Source organism: Meleagris gallopavo, chromosome 1, assembly GCF_000146605.3.
Source record: "Meleagris gallopavo isolate NT-WF06-2002-E0010 breed Aviagen turkey brand Nicholas breeding stock chromosome 1, Turkey_5.1, whole genome shotgun sequence".
Classification (NCBI taxonomy): Eukaryota; Metazoa; Chordata; class Aves; order Galliformes; family Phasianidae; genus Meleagris; species Meleagris gallopavo.
This window is the reverse complement of record NC_015011.2, coordinates 135,352,203-135,372,050: the sequence shown is the minus strand read 5'-3', so window position 1 is coordinate 135,372,050 and position 19,848 is coordinate 135,352,203. Positions and strand designations below refer to the sequence as shown.

The 19,848-nt window shown below is 41.8% G+C and overlaps 1 protein-coding gene across 1 annotated transcript in view; it reads right to left on the bottom strand.

Annotated features, from left to right (window-relative positions):
- Nucleotides 1-19,848, bottom strand: part of NAXD (NAD(P)HX dehydratase) — a 48,508-nt gene that overhangs the window by 16,628 nt on the left and 12,032 nt on the right. Inside the window, exon 6 of the mRNA XM_003207857.4 lies at nt 11,290-11,398. Coding sequence (XP_003207905.2) covers nt 11,290-11,398 — 109 coding nt within the window. The remainder of the gene's footprint in view (nt 1-11,289; nt 11,399-19,848) is intronic.

Below are 19,848 nucleotides of genomic sequence, written 5' to 3'. Positions count from 1 at the left end.
AGATTGCCAAAGCCAACTTTCAATTCTTTGTTGAAAGAAACAGAACAAGGGGAAATGGTTTTAGGCTGGAAGATGGTAGATTTAAACTAGATATTAGGAAGAAATTCTTTACTGTGAGGGTGGTAACACACTGGAACAGGTTGCCCAGAGAGGCTGTGGATGCCTCCACCCTGGAGGTGTTCAATGCCAGGCTGGATTGGGCTTTGAGCAACCTGGTCTAAAGGGAGGTTTCCCTTGCCTATAGCAGGGGATTGGAACTAGGTGATCTTAAATGTCTCTTCCAACTCAAATCATTCCATGCTTCTATGAAAACCAGAACCAAAAATACATGAAATCAAGATCATCCATGCTGGAAAGGACCTGACGAGGAAGAAGTTTGGAGAAACAAATGGGCAGGATACTACTGAAAGAAGGTAAAAAATGCAAAAAACCCACCCCTCTGAATGGTTTATCCAGCCTACAGCCTGTGATCTTTGCCTTGAAACACGATGGTCACCAATGCCCCAGTAACAGAGACATGCAGGACTCTTGCACAGATTCACCATTCTAATCGAAAAAAGGGAGTGGACTGATATGAATGAGTATAAAACACTGTCTGCAAGAAACAAGAACTAGGAGCAGAATGGAGGGAACATTTCCATTCCCTCCATGGAGAAGGAATGGACTGCTGTGGAGCTCCTGGGTACAACTGGAGGATCAGACAGCCAAGGAAGTCTTCACAGAGCATGAATCCTAAGGCGCAAGGAACAGACACCAGGCAGCACGCTCAAGGGAACATCCACAGCTTCTTACAGCCAGTCAGAACTCCTCCCATCTATTGCATGGAACAGCAATTGCACATGTATTCTATTTACTCTGCCTTTGTTCAACAGTATACAACCTGGCCCTCAATGGGATCTCAGAAAAGGCCATTGCGTAAAGTTCTGCCCACATCTGACTTAAGTGTACTTTTCAGCTTTTTAAATTAGATGTGCATGGGCAGAAAGAATATCTGCAATGATATTTGAAATATTATTAGTAGTAAACTTGTGGTTTTCCTGATGAACTGGTTTAACTACATAATAACCTCGGCATTCAGTATTTGAAAGGGAAAAATAAGGAAATTGGAGTCAATGATTTCAATAAAAGATTGAAACTTAATGAAACAAACAGAAAGCTACTGTAGCAGCATATGAAACAGCAACATTTATCTCACAATAGTAATTAATTTTCTCTAAAGATACATCACACTCTCATTGTTTTACCTTGCAAAGGAAAGATACTGTGGGCAAGGTTTCCTTTACTGACATCAGCAATAAACAATGCATTTCCTAGGTCCCTTAAAAAGAGCCATATCCCAGACCATTCTTGGCAAAATTCCTTAACCTGTGTGTTTGAAGACAGTTCAAAACTCAGCATACCATAATACTGGATAGCACTGACCACAAAATCATCCCAACACCCCAGTCAGCAGTATAGCCTTGCTATAATCTCTATAAAAAGTGCGTTCTACCTCAATCTGAAAATGCCAAGTATGCAACTCAATTTTCTGCTAGATATTTCAAAGTAAAGACAAAATATCTTCAGTGGGCTACTGAGCAGGTGAGGTCCTTTAAACAACAGGTTGCACGTCTACAACTTGCCAGTAACCAGACTTCTGTGAATAATGTCTTCACTTGTCCAAATAGGTAACTGCCAGTTTCCCTTGGCACCTGGGCACAATGTACCTTGTGACCGAGTCTATGTCCATGTACCTGGAACTCCAGTCAGCTGAGGCCTGAGAAATTCATCAGCATTACAGAATTATTTGAGTTGGATGGGACCTTTAAAGCTCATCTAATCCAACTCCCCTGCAATGAACAAGGGCATCTACACACCCACAGCTCAATCAGAGCCCTGCCCAGCCTGACCTTGGATGTCTCCAAGGATGGGGCATCCACATTTCTGGGCAACCTGTTCCAGTGCCTCACCAACCTTACTGTAATAAACCTTTTTCTCCTATCCAGTTTAAACATCCTTTCTTTTAGTTGGAAACCATTTTCTCTCGCCCTATCACCCTGCTAAAGAGTCCCCTCTTCTTATAGCCCCCTTCTAGATACTGAAAGGCAATTATCAGGTCTCCCTGGAGCCTTCTCCAGCCTGAGCAGCCCCAGCTCTCTCAGCCTGTCCTCGTAGGGAGGTGTTCCATTCCACAGATCATTTCTGTGGCCCTCCTCTGGATGTGCTCCAACAGGTCTGTGTCTTTCCTGTGCTGAGGACTCTGCATCCAGACGCAGTACTCCAGGTGAGGCCTCATCAGCACGGAGTAGAGGAGGAGGATCACCTCCCTTATCCTGCTGCCTATGCTTCTTTTGTATATGGTTGGCTTTCTGGGCCGTGAGGGCACATTGCTGGCTTGTGTCCAGCTTGCTATCCACTAGTATCCCTAAGTCCTTTTCAGCAGGGCTGTGCTCTATCCTCACATCCCCCAGCTTGCACTGATTTGGGGAGTGGGGGTGAGTTCCCACGATCCTGGTGCAAGACCTTGCACTTGGATTTGTTGAACCTCATGAAGTTCTCCTCAGCCCACTGCTCAAGCCTGTGTAGGTCTCTCTGGATGGCATCCCATCCCTCAGGCATGTCGACTGCACAGCACAGCTTGGTGTCATCTAGGATCTTGCTGTACTCAATTCCCACTGTCGATGTCATTGATGAAAATATTAAAGAGTATTGGTCCCAGTACTGACCCGAGGGTCAGTTATCCTACCCTGCAGTCCTCTGGCAGGGTAATCAAAGAGGCTGACAGGATCGTTCTCTAAAAGCACAGATACTAGTTCAGAAATATTGGTGACACCGAGGTGACTGACATTACAGTTTAGCTCCAGCGTTCAGCACGTGCTACTAACCTAAAAACACTGGGCTGACCTGGGCTTTCGTCTGACTAAGCTGGAGTAGCCAGACTCGAGGCAGCACACTCCCTAGCACACTGCATACCAGCTCCTACAGATGGGCACTAAAACCCCTAGGAAGTAGTTCGGTGTTCCTTGCTTTGAGCCTGCAAAAATGCAGAGTTAGCATGGACTCAGCTTCATAGAGGTCAGCAGGCAGCTCTGTGGCAGAGATGCTTGGAAAACGGGCTTAGCAAGCATAAGTTTGTCGTCTTGCACAGCTTGAGGCAGGCAAATATTCCAAGTCCAGGCTGTGCTCAAGGCTACAGCCACAGTTGCTGGGGATGGCGGGGTGGGCAGGGAAAGGAACATCCCTAAACAGCATAGCTTTGTTACAGAAGGTTTAAAAAAAATGTGAAAACTGGAGTTCCACTGCTAGAGATTCTTCACATTAGAGCCATCTTCCAAGTTACCTGCTTTTTTAAGCTACTGGTGGAAACATGCAGTTAACATCAAAAGGTCCTGCTCTGGTCTCTGTTAGTTCCCACACAGTAATCCAAGAACTTGCCCTCCTTCCAAAATTCAGCAATGTCAAAAGTCTTGCTTTGTGGGCAAGATTTATATATATCACCTGCCCAACTGCCTCAGTTTTACTTATATACTCCTGTATGCATAACTACAACTAGCTCATTAATCACTCCAAGCTCTCGAACCTTACATATGAGACGATTAACTACTGACCACCACTCATACTACCTGAATGAAAGAAACATTTAACAGAGAAAAATATCCCTTCCCTGATGCAAATAGCATCTTTATTTCATACTTTATGTGGTATTCAATGTAACTGGGTCTTTTGTCTTTTAACTCTAGTGTCATGTGCTGGGCCCTTCTATCCAAAACCTCAGGTACACAGGAAAATATTTCATTTAAATCAGGCAGATGGTGAAAACAACTTTCTTAAAGAGTTACCCTGCTACCTCATCAAGTGCTTTGGGAAATGTTAAAAGCTGTTGTTCAAACTGACAGGACTGAAAGTGCTATAGATGGTAGTTACCAAAACAGTTCTGTTCTACATAAAGAGGAAAATAAGAAAGAATGATCTACTTGTACATTCTGTTTAAATTCAGAGCAGATCATTTGCTGACTTGGAGGAGGAACGACAGCTTAACATTTGCCTCAGTCATATGCTAAATTTTAAAAGCAACGTAATTGAAAATAATATCTGAACAGGAGCAGCAACAGTTTCTTGCTGAATACTGCTCAGAAAGAGGTGAGAAGGCATTCAATGCCAACATTTTTCTTACGAACACCTCAAGCTTCAAAATCAAGTTAGACAACAGTATATGCCTGCACACAGAAAGCAAATAAACATCCCACTTAACCGTGAATGACTTTCATCAAGGCCCATTACATATATTAGAGAATAAATTCTGCTTGCAAACTGCATAAACCTGTATTTAAGGTTCTGTTAGCATATTTTCAAACACTGTTCTTCTAATCAAGACATCTGTGTGGAAGCCACTGAATACTAATAGTTCTGAGCATAAGCAGCAATACTGCTTAGCATAACCAACGGCATTTATCTGCCTAGTGTTGGTGTTCCCAAGTTGTACCTGCACCAGTATAGCTCCAACAGAAACACAACTCTATCATATCCCTGCATCTGTCTCATGCTAAGCGAAGATCTTCTCAGCTTAAATCCTGAAGATGTGGGGCCTGAAGGTGGGAAATGAATCCCAGCAACCAAACAGAAAGGCAGAAAGGCTGATACTTCATTTGATGTGGGACTGGGAATCCACTAAAAGAAAAATCTTCAAATGGGCTCTATGGAGGTGATCCATGACAATGGCCCAAACTTCAGTTACTCCCAACAAGAGGTATTTAAAGCCAAGAAAATTCCATGCAACCTTAACTAGAGATTCAAGAGAAAATGAGTTTTCTGAAGTGTATATCCCTGCAGATAGACATCTTCAGTAGAAAATGCTCTTTGAACAACTGGTGTGTGAGCTTCGGGAGGGTAGCATTGGGGAAGGAGAGAAGGCTGGTGTTATCTACCAACACCAGCGGTCAGAAATGGCAGCCAGGAAGGGCCTCAGTCAGGAGAAGAACCCCAGCTGGTATTTCACACATTTTATTGGAGCTAAAACAAAGCTTGAGAATTGAGTAAGAGGAATGAGCATGCAGTTTGAGAACCCAGTCGATTTTACCCTGTAACATGAGTTACACAGAGCTACTTTGCTATCAATCATTACCTCTCATACAGAATGAAAGTAAGCCTGCTCTGCTGAGAACAGCAATTTAGCTTTGCTGCTGTCAGATGAAACACAGAAAGGCTGAGTCCAGGATTCAGTGCTACTAGTTCAGGGAAAGAGACAGTGAGCCCAGTGACAACAGAAAATGATTTCAACATCAGACATGCTTCAATTAGGATAAGGCTCTTCATAAGGACGAATGCTTTTCTCTACCTGATACCAATAGATACCAATACTGCTATTCCAACAGCAATTCTGTATCAGTCCACTTGAGAACAGAGCCAGTAACGTACCCAATAAGAGACTCACCAAACTCAGAAGCACAAAATTTGTCAGGAACATCACACTCATGACAGGACGAGAAAGGGAGAGATACGAAAAGAGGCTGGAAAGTGATACAGGACACAGCGAAGCCCATAAACATGTAACTGCCAGGCAGCAGGCAGAATGCAGAACATCTGAAAGCATGAGGAATCATTGTTTGCTCTTCCCAACGACTACACAAAAAGAATAATACTCCTTTCCAAAGTTTTCTTAGGAGCTGCATTCATCATCCTGCAGGATAGGAACTTGGTTTTCTCACAAACCTGAGGAACTGCTCTTCGGGTGGGAATTGCCCTGGTTCAATTCAACTCATGTTACAAGAAAACCTAGATCACTTTAAGACCAGAAGTGCAAACATTCCTGAAATGGTTGAATGAAAGTCCTTGTGGTGGGCAGACATGATAGGGGCACAGTACTTCCATGTGAAATAAAAGGAAAATAGCCAATAACTTTGGAAACATGCTGCCTTTAAGCTCTGACAGGCAACAACGTGAGCAACCTTGGCCTTGCTTGAATGACAGCTAAACTCTGTCTCAGGAGAGTCTAAACCAGCACCAGCTGCATACCAACAGCAGTGAACACAAGGAAGCAGTGGTACTTTTGTCTCAGACAATATCAGAGATATTGAAGGGGAAGAAGAAATAGCCTGATGTTGCCTACAAGGAAGTTGGTTGCGGAAGACAATCTCCACAAAGGATTTGGCAATGGCACTTTGGAGGATTGAAGCAGAACAGGGAACAGAGATAATTCAATCTGCATGGTCCAGAGCTGAGAAGTGGAGGAGAAATGATCCTTTGTTCCTTTCTCTTTCAGGAGAATAGCTTGGACTGCTTATTTGCTCCAGGAGTCAGAGGCTAAGTCTAGAGCTTCTATATCTGCATGGAATCCAGCTTGACAAGTATTAGAACCCAAAAAAACATTTCATTAGTACATTTTTTGTGAAACTGCAGATCCTGATCCTGCAAACCCATACCTAGGAAGCATCAGATCTCACCCAGGCATCTGAGGAGTAGTATATAAAGATTTTAGCACAGGCTCACACAAGAGAGTGGGATATAACTTTTTGAGTAGCTTCTTGTAGCATGTCTTGTAAATGGAACTACAACCAAAATCAGTCGACCATAGGAAACTTAAGAGTATGTCTTCAAAGAGTATCACTGCACTGAAGAAAAGCATAAAAGGAAACTGACAATAAAATGTTTCTTTTCCAACAGGTTGTTGAAAGGACCTGAAATACCATGCCCATTGAGGGCATTAAGACAGTAGCCTTTCTGTGTCTGAAGGGAGGCTATGAGAAAGAAGGGGACAGACTTGTTAGTAGTCTGTTGTGATAGGACAAGTGGAAATGGTTCCAAACTAAAGCAGGAGAAATTCAGACTGGATATAAGGACAAAAATTTTTACAATAAGTGTAGCGAAGCATTGGAACAGGTTGCCCAGAGACATGGTGAATGCACTCCACCTAGAGACATGTAAGGTCAGGCTTGACCAGGCCCCGAGCAACCCGATCGAGCTGTAGGTGTCTCTGTTCATTGCAGGGGAGTTAGACTAGAAGACCTTTAAAGTCCCTTTAATCTCAAACAATTCCATGATTCTATAAGTGAGAAGGAAGTAAGTGTATCATAAAGATACAGAATCACAGAATGGCCAGGGTTGGAAGGGACCTCAAGGATCATGAATCTCCAACCTCCCCATTTAATACGAGACCAGGCTGCCCAGAGCCCCATCCAACCTGGCCTTGAACACCTCCAGGGACGGGGCATCCACAACCTCTCTGGGCAGCCTGTTCCAGCACCTCACCACTCTCTCTGTAAAGAACTTCCCCCTGACATCCAACCTAAATCTTTCCTCCCTCAACTTAAAACCATTTCTCCTTGTCCTGCTGTTATCTACTCTTTCAAAGAGTTGATTCCCCTCCTGTTTGTAGGCTCCCTTCAGGTACTGAAAGGCTGCAATGAGGTCACCCCACAGCTTTCTCTTCTCCAGGTTGAACAAGCCCAGCTCCCTCAGCCTGTCTTCGCAGGGGAGGTGCTCCAGCCCCCTCATCATCTTTGTGGCTCTCCTCTGGACCCTCTCCAACAGCTCTGTCTTTCTTGTACTGGGGGCTCCAGACCTGGACACAGTACTCCAGATGGGGCCTCACAAGAGCAGAGTAGAGAGGGACAATCACTTCCCTGTCCCTGCTGACCACCTCTCTTCTGATGGAGCCCGGGATACCATTTGCTTTCTGAGATGCAAGAGCACACTGCTGCCTCATGCTAAATTTTTCATCCACCAGGACCCCCAGCTCCTTCTCTGCAGGGCTGCTCTCAAGGACTGCTCCTTTCAGTATGTATAAATGCCTGGGATTCCTCCAGCCCAAGTGCAAAACCTTGCACTTTGCTGTGCTGATCCTCATTAGGTTCACCTGGGCCCACCTTTCAAGTCTGTTGAGGTCAACCTGTGTCCAGGTCTGGGGCCCCCACAAAAGAAGGATGCAGAGCTGTTGGAGCAAGTCCAGAGAAGGGCCATTAATGTGATCAAAGGGCTCTCTTACAGTGAAAGGTTGTGGGAGTTGGGTTTGTTTAGCTTGAAGAAGAGAAGGCTCAAGTGAGACCCCATTGCAGCCTTTCAGTACTTAAAGGGACCTTATGAGCAGGAAGGGGAGCAACATTTCATAAGTCTAATAGTGACAGAACAAGGGGGAATGGCTTTAAACTAAAAGAGGGGAAAAATAGGTTAGCTATTAGGTGGAAATTCTTTATCAGAGGACAGTGAGGCACTGCCACAGCTGCCCAGAGAAGCTGTGGTGCCCCATCTCTGGAGGCACTCAAGGCCAGGTTTGATGGGGCCCTGGGCAGCCTGAGCTGGTGGGGAGCAGCTCTGTCCACAGTGGGGGGTTTGGAGCTTGTCAAGGAAGGCGATCCTCCCCTTCTAGTCTGCCGTGGTCAGGCTTCACCTGGAGTACTGTATCTATTTCTGGACTCCCCAGGACAAAAAAAGACAGGGATCTCCTGGAGAGAGTCCAGTAGAGGGCCACGAAGATGTTAAAGGACCTGCAGCATCTCTGCTATGAGGAAAGGCTGAGCGACCTGGGTCCATTTAGCCTTCAGAAAAGACTCAGAGGTGACCTTATTAATGTTTATAAATATCTTAAGTGTGGGCATCAAAGGGACACGGCCAACCTCTTTTCAGCTGTCTGTGGGGACAGAACAAGGGGAAATGGCCATAAACTGGAGCACAGGAAGTTCCACACCACCATGCAAAGGAACTTTTTCACAGTGAGGTGATGGAGCACTGGAACAACTGGGGGTTGTGGATTTTCCTCTGGAGATATTCAAGACCCACCTGGATGCCTACCTGTGCAGCCTGCTGTAGGGCACCTGCTTTGCAGGGGGGTTGGACTCGATGATATCTAGAGGCCCCTTCCAGCCTCTACAATTTTGTGATTCTGTGATCTTTAAGGTTCATTCCAACAGAAACCATTCTATGATTCTATGACAACATGAAAGCAAAGTAATCTCTGGTTTTGTGTGACAAGATACATACTCTTGTCAACAAATATTACAGCTATTTCACAGTAAGTCACTGTCCATTGTCCGATACCAGAAACTGCAGAATACTGAATTAGCATTTTGATTTCTCAAAGCTCAGAAGAGAGAAAAAAGCAAACACATGCCTGCTTTGACAAATACATTTGCAGGCAATGTGCCTGTACAGTTCTGACAAGACCCAAATAGAAACAGCATCAGAGAGCCGATGGACCACTAAGCCTCACCACTTCAATCAGGAAAGAGGAACAGAGGAAACCTCTCATTGTCACTGCCACTCTGATACAAAACCCTGAAACAAAAGCAGACACTAATCTACATCTCAGCAATGTACTCAAATGACAGCATGCTTAAAGGGAACCGAGAGAATTACACATTCAGCCAGAATCTAGAAAAGTTTAATATAGCAATGCTATCATCACTTGCTTGGTTTTTGAAACGTGAAGAGTGATACAAAGCTTAAAATTCACTGCAGAAACAAGAGGGAGACAGCCTTTCCTCAGCACAGAGAAACACCAGCCTTTCTTAAGCACGCAACCAGTGTCCGCCCCCAGTTATATGGACTTATTTAAGCTTTTGGTTGAATGAAGAATTTAGGAGATAATGGTTGTGGGATTCAAACAAGCAAAAAAACCCGCACGTAACTGGATAACTAACTAACATTTACATAATTATAGCAAAGACAAAGAACTTGAGCTTTAATGTGGCTTGAAATTAACACGGTCAGACCTACAGCTCACATAAACATGGCCCTAGATATTAGCATGAACTTCCAAATTGCTGGTCTTCATTGGCTGTATTTGTTTTGTTAACTGCAAGTAAGCTCAACAACCATACTCATAAACTGAAGTAAAAGCATGATTATAATTTACTAAGAAAGTAAAAAATATTTATACTTCTGTAATGCAGATAAGAACATGACAGATATCTTTAAAATCCAGATGAAATTTTTGTACTGAAGAAGCTTAAGTATTTTAGATATTCTAAACAAAGTGTTATTTACTTTTGTTTAAAGTCACTTTTCTTTAGAAAGAAAAGTAAAAATAAAAAATGAAAAAGCATCGCTCAAATCTTTTTGCTGGAGAAAGAATTCTTAATAAAGTTCTAAAAATCTTTGATAAAAATTTTCATATAGGATCAAATTTGCTTTACTATCAGCTGTACTAAATTCCTTTATTGCCACTCTGAATCCATGTTTTTTATTAGTTTTGTACTTCTATGTCATAAAAGACATTTTTTGAAAGGAGAAGGTTTAAAGGAATGAAGAACTTTCAAAGGCAAGTTTCTCTAACAAAAATTTAGTAAAAATGACCTTCACTACTATCAAGGCATTCCACATGTCTTGGACAGCTTGGATGGTCTTTAATCTTTTGCTTCTTATGCTTTGTAAATCCACTGTTTAACTTCCAACATTTCTGTAAATTCTATTAATTCCACTTGTTAGTACCACTGATTAATTCAGTGTAACTTCTCAGACTTTTTAAAATTAATATCAACCTAATTTTGTTTGAACTGAAACATACACTCTGAACATGCAAAGATGTGTCGGGAGTAGCACAGAGCATCTGGAAGGCTGTGTGGGTGCCTATTGCTTAACGTACAGAGCTATCTAAGCTCCTGTTTTCAGTCAACATTAAGACTTGAGAGAAAATAGGATTACTTCTTTATCCAGAGTACAATTCTGCAACATTTTATAATTAAGACTATTATTTCTTATTGCAAGGGGACACAATCTCTGTTCTTTGGTACCCCTCCTGGCACATGTTGCCAAATATAGCTCCTAAAATTAGGAACTCAAATTCATACTGAGGTTCTTACAGTAACAGGTGCTCAACACCTAAGGAAACACAGAGCCCTTAACCTAGAGATGCCAATATCTATTTCTAATTAGCAACTTTAACAATGAAAACAAAAGCAAATCAAAACAACCATCTGGGTCTCTTAACTTAAAATATCCCTCTGAATTTTAATAATGAAGACCATAATTAACAGCTGCAATTTTCCATCAACAATACCAGGTTAAACTCCTCCCTTTAAATTATAATTGCTACAATAAATACTAACCGTTCATTAACAAACAAACAAAAAACAACAACACAAAAATAAAAATCAAACAAAAAGAACCAATTTTATGTAGATTTTTTAAGAAAGTGGGTGAGAATGAACTGTGGAAAATATCACAGTTTCAATTATGGAAATATATTGCAACAATTTTATTTAATCTGTGAGTTGGTAACCTTAATCAGAAACATCGGTGTAATCAAGCAAAAGATACGAAATTGGTTAATAAAATTCAACATGAAGACAGGGAATAAAACCTCAATAAACACATTACCTTAGCATTCTCAAGTAGAGCTTCATCTCTGCCTAAGCCAGGTCCTATGACAACTGAGTGCAGTCGTGGTAACCACTTATCCACCTCATGGACAGCATTGGGACTATCACTAAACAGAATTAGGAAGGAAAAAAAAAGACGAAAAAAAGACGTTAAAAAAACCCCTCCGTTTTAATATTCTCAGAATCTGAATTCCAGATGCAAGATAGAAAGAGAGATCTCTTGTCCTGAGCATCAAGCAACTGTATCCTCCAAACTACCAAACATTTGTTGCTCAGGAAATACTGAACGATTGTCCAAATAGCTAAAATGAAACATTAGTTCCTTCTCAATTCATTCCTTAAGGGATGCCACATAAAAATGAGGAAATAATTACAAGTGTCCCCTATAGCTATTACAAAACAGAAAAAAAAAAAAAAAAGGCAGGAAACCAACATTTCCTACAGTCTGTCACAGTTTCATGCTTCCTACTTAACGCTTCTTCAAGGAGATTACACGTTGGAGAGAAGATCCACCATATTTCCAGATATATTCTGTAAATTGCTGGAAATTATGCAATTATTGATTATTCTGCATGGTAAAATGATGAAGCTACTCATAAGCTTTTTTGGTCAGTTGCTTTATGAGCATTTGTTCCAACTGAATGACAACCAAACTGTCCCAGAAGAAACAAGCTACTCACTGATGGTTGATACTTAGGGTTTCGGCAGCATTATGATTTTGTCTATGTATGAAAAAATGAAGAGAATACCCACTGCCAAATGTAACTGTTACAATACAGCATTCAGTATTTCACCAGAACCATCTATTTTGTTCTGATCCATTCTGTTGTGTAAATAGGTCAGAATATTATGAAAGCACAGCTTGGCAATGCCAGTTAACTCTTACCCGCAATACGGAGGGAAAGTTTAGCTTCCCCCTCCACCTCTGGCTAAGCAACCAATAATAGATGAACATTTTAACTGAAGCACGAGGGGCAAAAGCTTCCTGTAAGCTAAGCAAGGAGGTACTCCACGATAGCATTACTCCAACCATTTTGAGCTCACAATAATCTGACAAAGCTCAATTATTAGGGATAAAAGCCCTCGCATGTTTTCCGTAACCGGCAGCTGTACCGATGGGCCATACCACTTGGGAACAAGTGTTTAGCTCCGCTCTGGCAGAATCAGCAAATTCCACAGCGATTTCTGCAAGTGCCAGGCAGGAGCCCAGAGCGGCCGCAGCTGCGGTGGGCGAAGCGGCCCGCTCAAGGCCGTAGGGCTGTGGTGCCTCGTGCCTGGCCGCGGCCCAGCAGCCCCTTCACCAACAATAGCCGCCTCAGAAATCCCGGCCGTGCCGGCTCCCCAGAGGCACCCGGTGCTGACACTACAGAACAGCTCTGTCAAAACAATGCTGCTGGCTGGAACTGATGGCCCACCGCAGGGGCGACGGGGACGGCGGGGCACGTGATGACAGCCGTGTCCATGAAGCAGCTTCCCCGCTATGGGAGCTGAAGTTGGATTTCTGATGGAGCCACGCAGCTCCTCCTTCTCCAAGGGCTGAGGGAAAGCAGCAATACAGCACATTCCTACAGCCACCTATCAGCTTCTGATCTCAATCCGGGGTAGAAGTAACATTTTTCTATACGTGTTAGAGCATTAAAACCAAATTAAACCCAATTCTAATAAACTGTCACCATTTCTGAATGCAGACACGATTGTTCACATATTAAATACAGAAAATGATCATAGCTGTAGAAGAAGAGCTATCTGTGCCAAAACGCTGCTTCACTGATAAGGATGTTTGAAAGGATTGGATTCGAAATACATTTGGGTAGCAGAAGCCAAACACACCAAATAAATGTTATTTCAAACAGGGCCGAGATTGCACCAAAACTTTCTCTGCTCTTTCGCAGACCTCTCATGCAAATAATCTCAAGGTAGAAAGTTTGCTAATTTATTTATATTCCAACTTGAAATAAGATCATTCTGACTCCAGCCCAGTGGATTACATACGCTCTTCAAAACAAAGCCATCTCTTGGGAAATGAACAGTCCAAAATTAAGCTGCTCCTGCTCACTTTGCCTCGGGTAATAATAAAAATCTACTGTAGAGCTTTTCATCTTCAAAGCATTTTACAAACATTACGTTTCACATAACTCCTTTGCAATTTCACATCAAGAGGCAACCCACGGCATACAAAGGGCCAAAAGATTTAAAATGGTGATAATGACTATTACATTGCAAAATCAGCTATAAAAACATACTGAAAAACAGCTGATGAATTTCTATTCCTTATAAAAGAAAGCAGAACAAAAATTGCCTCTTAGTAGCATCACACCAACTTCACTTTAAGATCCAAGATGTTCACAACAGCTGCAATTATGCAGCTAAGGACACTCTGTACACTATCCTGTCTCTCTGGCTTTTCTCAAAGCAGAAGGGCTTATCATGCTAGCTTGTAGGAACTGCTTGTTCCTACACACAGATATCAAAGCAGCAACATTTTCAAGCTGATACAGTAAAAATGATCAGCATTCTTGATCATTTTTCTTTGGGAAGATAATGAAGAAGTATCCTCTCCAGCTTTCCTGACCATGGGATTTAGCACAAACAGAAACTCTTTTTGCCCTTAACAGCTACAATCTACATACAAAACTCAAACATGCACCAGTTGGTTTTCTGATACAGAAGTCAACTCGCCTCTGCACTGCAAGGCTTCAGAGCAATGTGAACATCCAAGCTGCCTACTACAGTGCCTGGACTGTATTAATTCCTCAGCAGTGCAAGAAGTTGTTTAGGAGAGGATGCTTGGCATAAGGCAGAATCTTGCCCAATATTGTTCGGATAATTTGACGGTACAGATAATAATTTTCAGGTCTCTGGGAATACATACGCCTTGGCTCTGCTCAGTTTACTACTGCAGACAAAGCCAACATGCACTCTTCAACGACAACAAAAAATCAAAAAACCATAATATTTCCAGAGATACCAGCACACAATACAAGTCAGGTTCTCAGCTGTTCTCTGCGTACTGTGCTCACACAACTAACTGTTTGCCTCCCTTGTCCCTTCATGCCAATTTCTCTGCCTGATTACTAACCCGATTTCAAACTGTTCTATTTAATTATCGCCTCCACTGCCAAAGATGTGCGCACACAACCTAAAAAAAATATGGTGCTAATTTAAAGCGTCTAAAAAGGTACGAGGCATGAAGGTGATAACTTCTTGATCAAAAGAGATGTGATCTTCAAGCTTGGATGGACCAAAATCCAGTAAGCAAGAATCAGAGTTGTATTCAGAACCACAGAGCCATAAGATAAAGTAACCCAGCTTTCTTACAAAACAGGAATCACAAATGCAATACCTCTACTTTGAAGAACAAAGCTAATACTAATATAAAATGGACTCAGAAGATCTTTTACAAGGTCACAAGAAAATAGTATTTGCATTTCTGAAGAGTGTAAAAAACTTGGAAAAAGAGATGTTACCTTCCCAGATCAAGACTCTGATTCACTAGAAGTAAGGGATTTCAAAGAATCACAAAATGGTGGAGGTGGGAAGAGACCTAAGGAGGTCATTTAGTTCACCCCCCTGCTCCAGAAGGACTACCCAGAACAGGATGCCCATATCCAGGCACTTTCTGGAGACTGCTAAGGATCCCATGTTGGGAGATTCCACAAACTCTGTGGGCAATCAATGCCGGTCACTCACACAGCACAGAAGACTTTCCTGGTGTCTACACAGAACTACTTGTGTTCCAGTTTGTGCCCATTGCCTCCTGTGTCCTGTTTATTTTCCAGTTTTCTATTGCCTTTTATTTTCCTAAGTAAAGTAAGCTTTTTTTGGAACGAGATGGAGTAGGAGATTGGGAAACAATCTGGCTTTCCCATGGTTTAAAAATATATTCTCACACCATGGATATACACAATGGGAATAATTTGTGAAGCTGAATGTAAGCAGTAACACTTGTAAACATGAGAAATGAACAACAGTAACATTGTGCAGATGTGAGCAATAAAGATTATGGTGAGAGACCACAGTTATAGATTTGGAGGCAATGACTACATCTTTAAAGAATTACTTAATTTGCAGCTAACCACTGTTAAGTGAAATACTATCAGACACCATTTTACAGGAAATCTAGATGATGACAGCTCATTGTTGCTCAACCAAGAAACTAACCAACGCCCTCCCAAAACCCATAAAGCTTCCTCAAATTTTTAGCTTGCATGGAGAGCAACTGATAAAGCTTTGCCTACATACAGAAAAGGACAACTACAGAATAAACAAGTAAATAACAACTGTAATCCAACAAAAGGACCTTGCTTAAGCCACCCAACTCCTTTGAAGTCTAGTAGGTAGGGAAGAGTCTAAAGTTAACGTCAAGTCCTGTCCCGTTTAATATCTTTATTGATGACATGGACTAAGGAAATGAGTGTACCCTCAGTAAGTTTGCAGATGACATCAAGTAGGCAGGAAGTGTTGATCTGCCTAGGGACAGGATGGTCCTACAGAGCAACGTGAACAGGCTGGATCAATGGGCTGAGGCCAATGGAATGAAGTTCAACAAGACCAAGTGCTGGCTCCTGCATTTTGGCCACAACAGCTCCAGACAAAGCTACAGGCTTGGGGTAGAGTAGCGTGAAAACTGTACAGAAGAAATGGACCTGGGGGTGTTGATCGATGCTTGGCTAAACATGAGCTAGCAGTGTGCCCAGATAGCCAAGAAAGCTAACAGCATCCTGGCTTGTACCAGAATTAGTGTAGTCAGCCAGAGAAGGGAAGTGATCATCCATCTGTACCTGGCACTGGTGAAGATGCACCTCAAGTACTGTCTTCAATTTTTGGTCTCTCATTACAAGAAAGACATTGAGGCCCTGGAGCATGTCCAGAGAAGAGCAATGAAGCTGGTGAGGGGGCTGGAGCACAAGTCTTTCAGGGAGTGGCTGAGGGAGCTGGGATTGTTTAGTCTGGAAAAGAGGATGCTCAGAGGAGACCTTATCGCTCTGCACAACTGCCTAAAACAAGGCTGAGGAGAGGTGGAGGTCAGCCTCTTCTGCCACATATCTAGCGACAGGACTAGAGGGAATGGCTTCAAGTTGTGCCAGGGGAGATTCAGGTCAGATATTAGGAAAAATTTCTTCTGCAAGACGTAGGTCAGGCACTGGAATGGGCTGCCCAGATAGATGTTTGAATCACTGTCCCTGGAGGTGTGTTCAAGTAATATCTGGATGTTGTACTAAGGGATGTGGTTTAGTGTGGAAATACTGGTGGTAGATGGATAGTTGGACCAGATGACCTTGGCAGTCTTTTCCAACCTCGGTGATTCTATGATTCTAAGTGTCAGAAAGAAAACCTCCTATCTAACAATCAACTTTACACTTTTGTCTGTTAGTCAAAGCAGAGGTAAAGAAGCAAATACACAGTCTTACAGTGGAACACTGAAAAAGGACTTCAAACATGTTTCTCTGATCAAACTTCCCTTGCTATTACTGACAGGTAAGAGAGAGACAAAGCCTTGCTCTCTGCATGCTGAGAAGACTGCAGTCTCCTGCAAAGAGACAAAACAGCTTTATCCTTTGCCTTCCTTGAACTTTACATAGACAGGTCCAAGGCACAGTTTTAAGAATATTATATGTTTACCCTCGTATTATATGTTTCACTCATTTATCTGTCTTTTAGAACGTAATTTTAACGGAAAACTCTGAAAAAACAATAGTTTCTCTTCAAATTAAACAGTACCTAGTCTCTGAAGAAGCGAGGACAAATTTTCTTTGTGAATTATTGGTAACTTCAGATAACTTCTGTCAAACCAATATTAGTACATGCTGACAGAAATCCTCTTGGCTTTCCACACAAGCTATTTTTATGTACAAGAACAGTACTGGTTTAGTTGTTGTGCTTATGACAGTAATTGCTGGATTTGGTATTGCATAGTCTCAGTGTTACCTCCTATCTGCATGCACAGCCACACAGCCTTCTATACCTCTCAGTTTTGAACTCTAGTAAGCAGAACAACTGCTTTAAGTCAAGCTTTTTGCTCTTCAGAACTGTTCTATATTTCACTATCACACAATAAAAACTGATATAAGACAGTTTTATAGATCTTTATCTTGGTGAAACTTTGATGTAGACATTTCCAAAAAATACCCAGAGCTTGAAAATAGATGGTGGCTATAGCCCTAAGATTCCCCACAGTTTCTAAACATCTTCCACAGCAGTCTGTAACCAGTATTCAGTAGTCACCACCTATATGAAAGTCTGCTCTAAGCTGGTCACTGTCCAGAACTGAACACTTGACAGCTTGGGCCTGAAACATAACTCTGCTCTCCAGCTGCCAAAACAAACAAAATTCTGCTGTATGCCATATTTTACTCAAAGAGTGGCTTTCAGCAAATGATCAAAAGCCATCACGGCAATAGCTTTAAATTATCACAGAAAGCTCTAAACACAGCAGCATTTCCTAACCAACAGGAATGACAGTTACTGTCATTGCTTTCTAGAAGTGGGAAAAGGAACAACATGAAAAGCTGCAGCCTTGTCAGATTTTACATAGAAACAAGAAACTGTGAAGCAAATTCAGCACAGGTGTAAGTGGGAGCTATGGAAATAATAGATAACTAGGAATGACAGCACAGACAGGAGACAGCAGGACCACAGCTCTTCACTTCTGTTTCAGGCAGGTGGAACCACCTCGTTAATCAGAGATCTGGTTCGGACTTCATAAAAACACCATCAGTAGGATCTCCTACTAGAGAAGGTCAAGGGATACAAGCAAAATTCCTGCAAACTCATCAATACAGCACCTTATTGGAGAACACATTTTTAAAAACCTTATCAGCACACAGCTATAGTGATTGAGGCCAACTCCAAATACATTAAAATGTATCACTGCAAAAGTCAGAAAGGTAAACTCAAAGACATTTTAAGTGGGCAGTTTCAAAAGCCAGTCTAGAATCTTATCTTCAAAGATGAGAACAAGTCTCTGATCTGAGGATGGAAATTTTTGGTTTTGTTTGTCCAACTACCACAGGTAATTATATTAATCTGAATCAAACACTAGACCTGCTGACATTTAGATCCTGTCATGTTATACAGCACATCAAAAGAGTGAAAGACAGGACATAATGTGTAGCTCTAGAATGTAGGCAGTTCTCTCAGAAAGCTAATTATTAACTATTGTGGTGAACTTTGAGTGAGGTGAGGACAGTATTGGAAAATGGGCAAATAAGACTGGGATAGAGATTATTCCACAAAGGTTAGGTAAAAGGAATTATAGGCAAAACCAAAGAGAGCATAAAATTAAATTAATCATATACTCATAGAGTATACGATCGTAAGTATTTGTCAATACTTAAATCATTATTGTAAATTTACTCCAAGTTCCCAGAAATCCAAACTTTACATGTAGCATCTCTTAGTCCCTTGAGCAGAGCTACAAATAACAGCTTATTCTAGAAAATCTTGTTGATCCATGGTCAACTCATAGCTTTCCCCCCAGGAACTTCAATGAGGTGGAGCAAATCTCAGTGATGACAGTATCGTGAAGTTGGCTGGATGCATTTTGAGACCAAAAAAAGAGATATTTAGTGAATTAAATACATTAAAATTCCAAAAAGAAACTTTAGAAGACAAAACTATCATTTTCACCTACCGGGCTGTTGAAAGATACTTACACAATATTTAATCTACAAATGTTCATAGACAGTAGTTATTCTCTTGCTACATTCTGACTAAAGGACAGGGAGCAAAATAGGAAAAAAAAAAAAATTCCCTCCTAGTGAGGGAGGGAATGAATCATAATAAAATTAATTATTCCTCTTCAGTCATCGGATAAACTAACTTAGACACCAAAATGTATATATGACAGGTTTCATTAGAACATCAACAACACAGCAGCAAGAATAGCAATCCAGCAGCTGAGCGCCTCCCACACTCATGGCAAAACACTGCTCTCAATCTGCATATTCCACAGCCTTGCTCCATGTTCCACCTTCAGGTAGAGAGAGTGTGGATGACCTATCAATGTACGTATTTGCAAAAAACGCCTAAGTTACCATATCATACCATTCTTATTGATAAAACCCCAAACATATTCCACAGCTGCTACTCAGATACCAAAGACTCTCATACAGGCATGAGATCTTCCATTTCACCAGGTATACCGTCAGTGCACTATAGGCAACAGACCCAACCACAGCCTCCTTTTTATGAACCTCAACTCACTACACAAATGGGGTCACCTCTCTTATTTGGATCAGAGCATCTCATATCCTGTGAGAAAGAGCCCCGAAGGAGAAGAAGCTATCACTTAAATCTGCTTTTGGAGATTTCTCACACAGACATGGCAACAGCACTCAAGGGCAGCTCTTCCAGCCTTGTAAAGATACCACAATTATCTTACAGTCTTCTTTTAGATATATCCTAATCGTCAAAGCAGTTATAGTACATTCTGATCTAGATCACATTACCAATGTGTGATACAGCAGTTCCCCCCAAAAGTAAAATAACAACCAAATGTCTCGACTCAGCTGTTTTCACATTTTAGAGTTCACAGAAGCAGTCCTGACCTATTAAT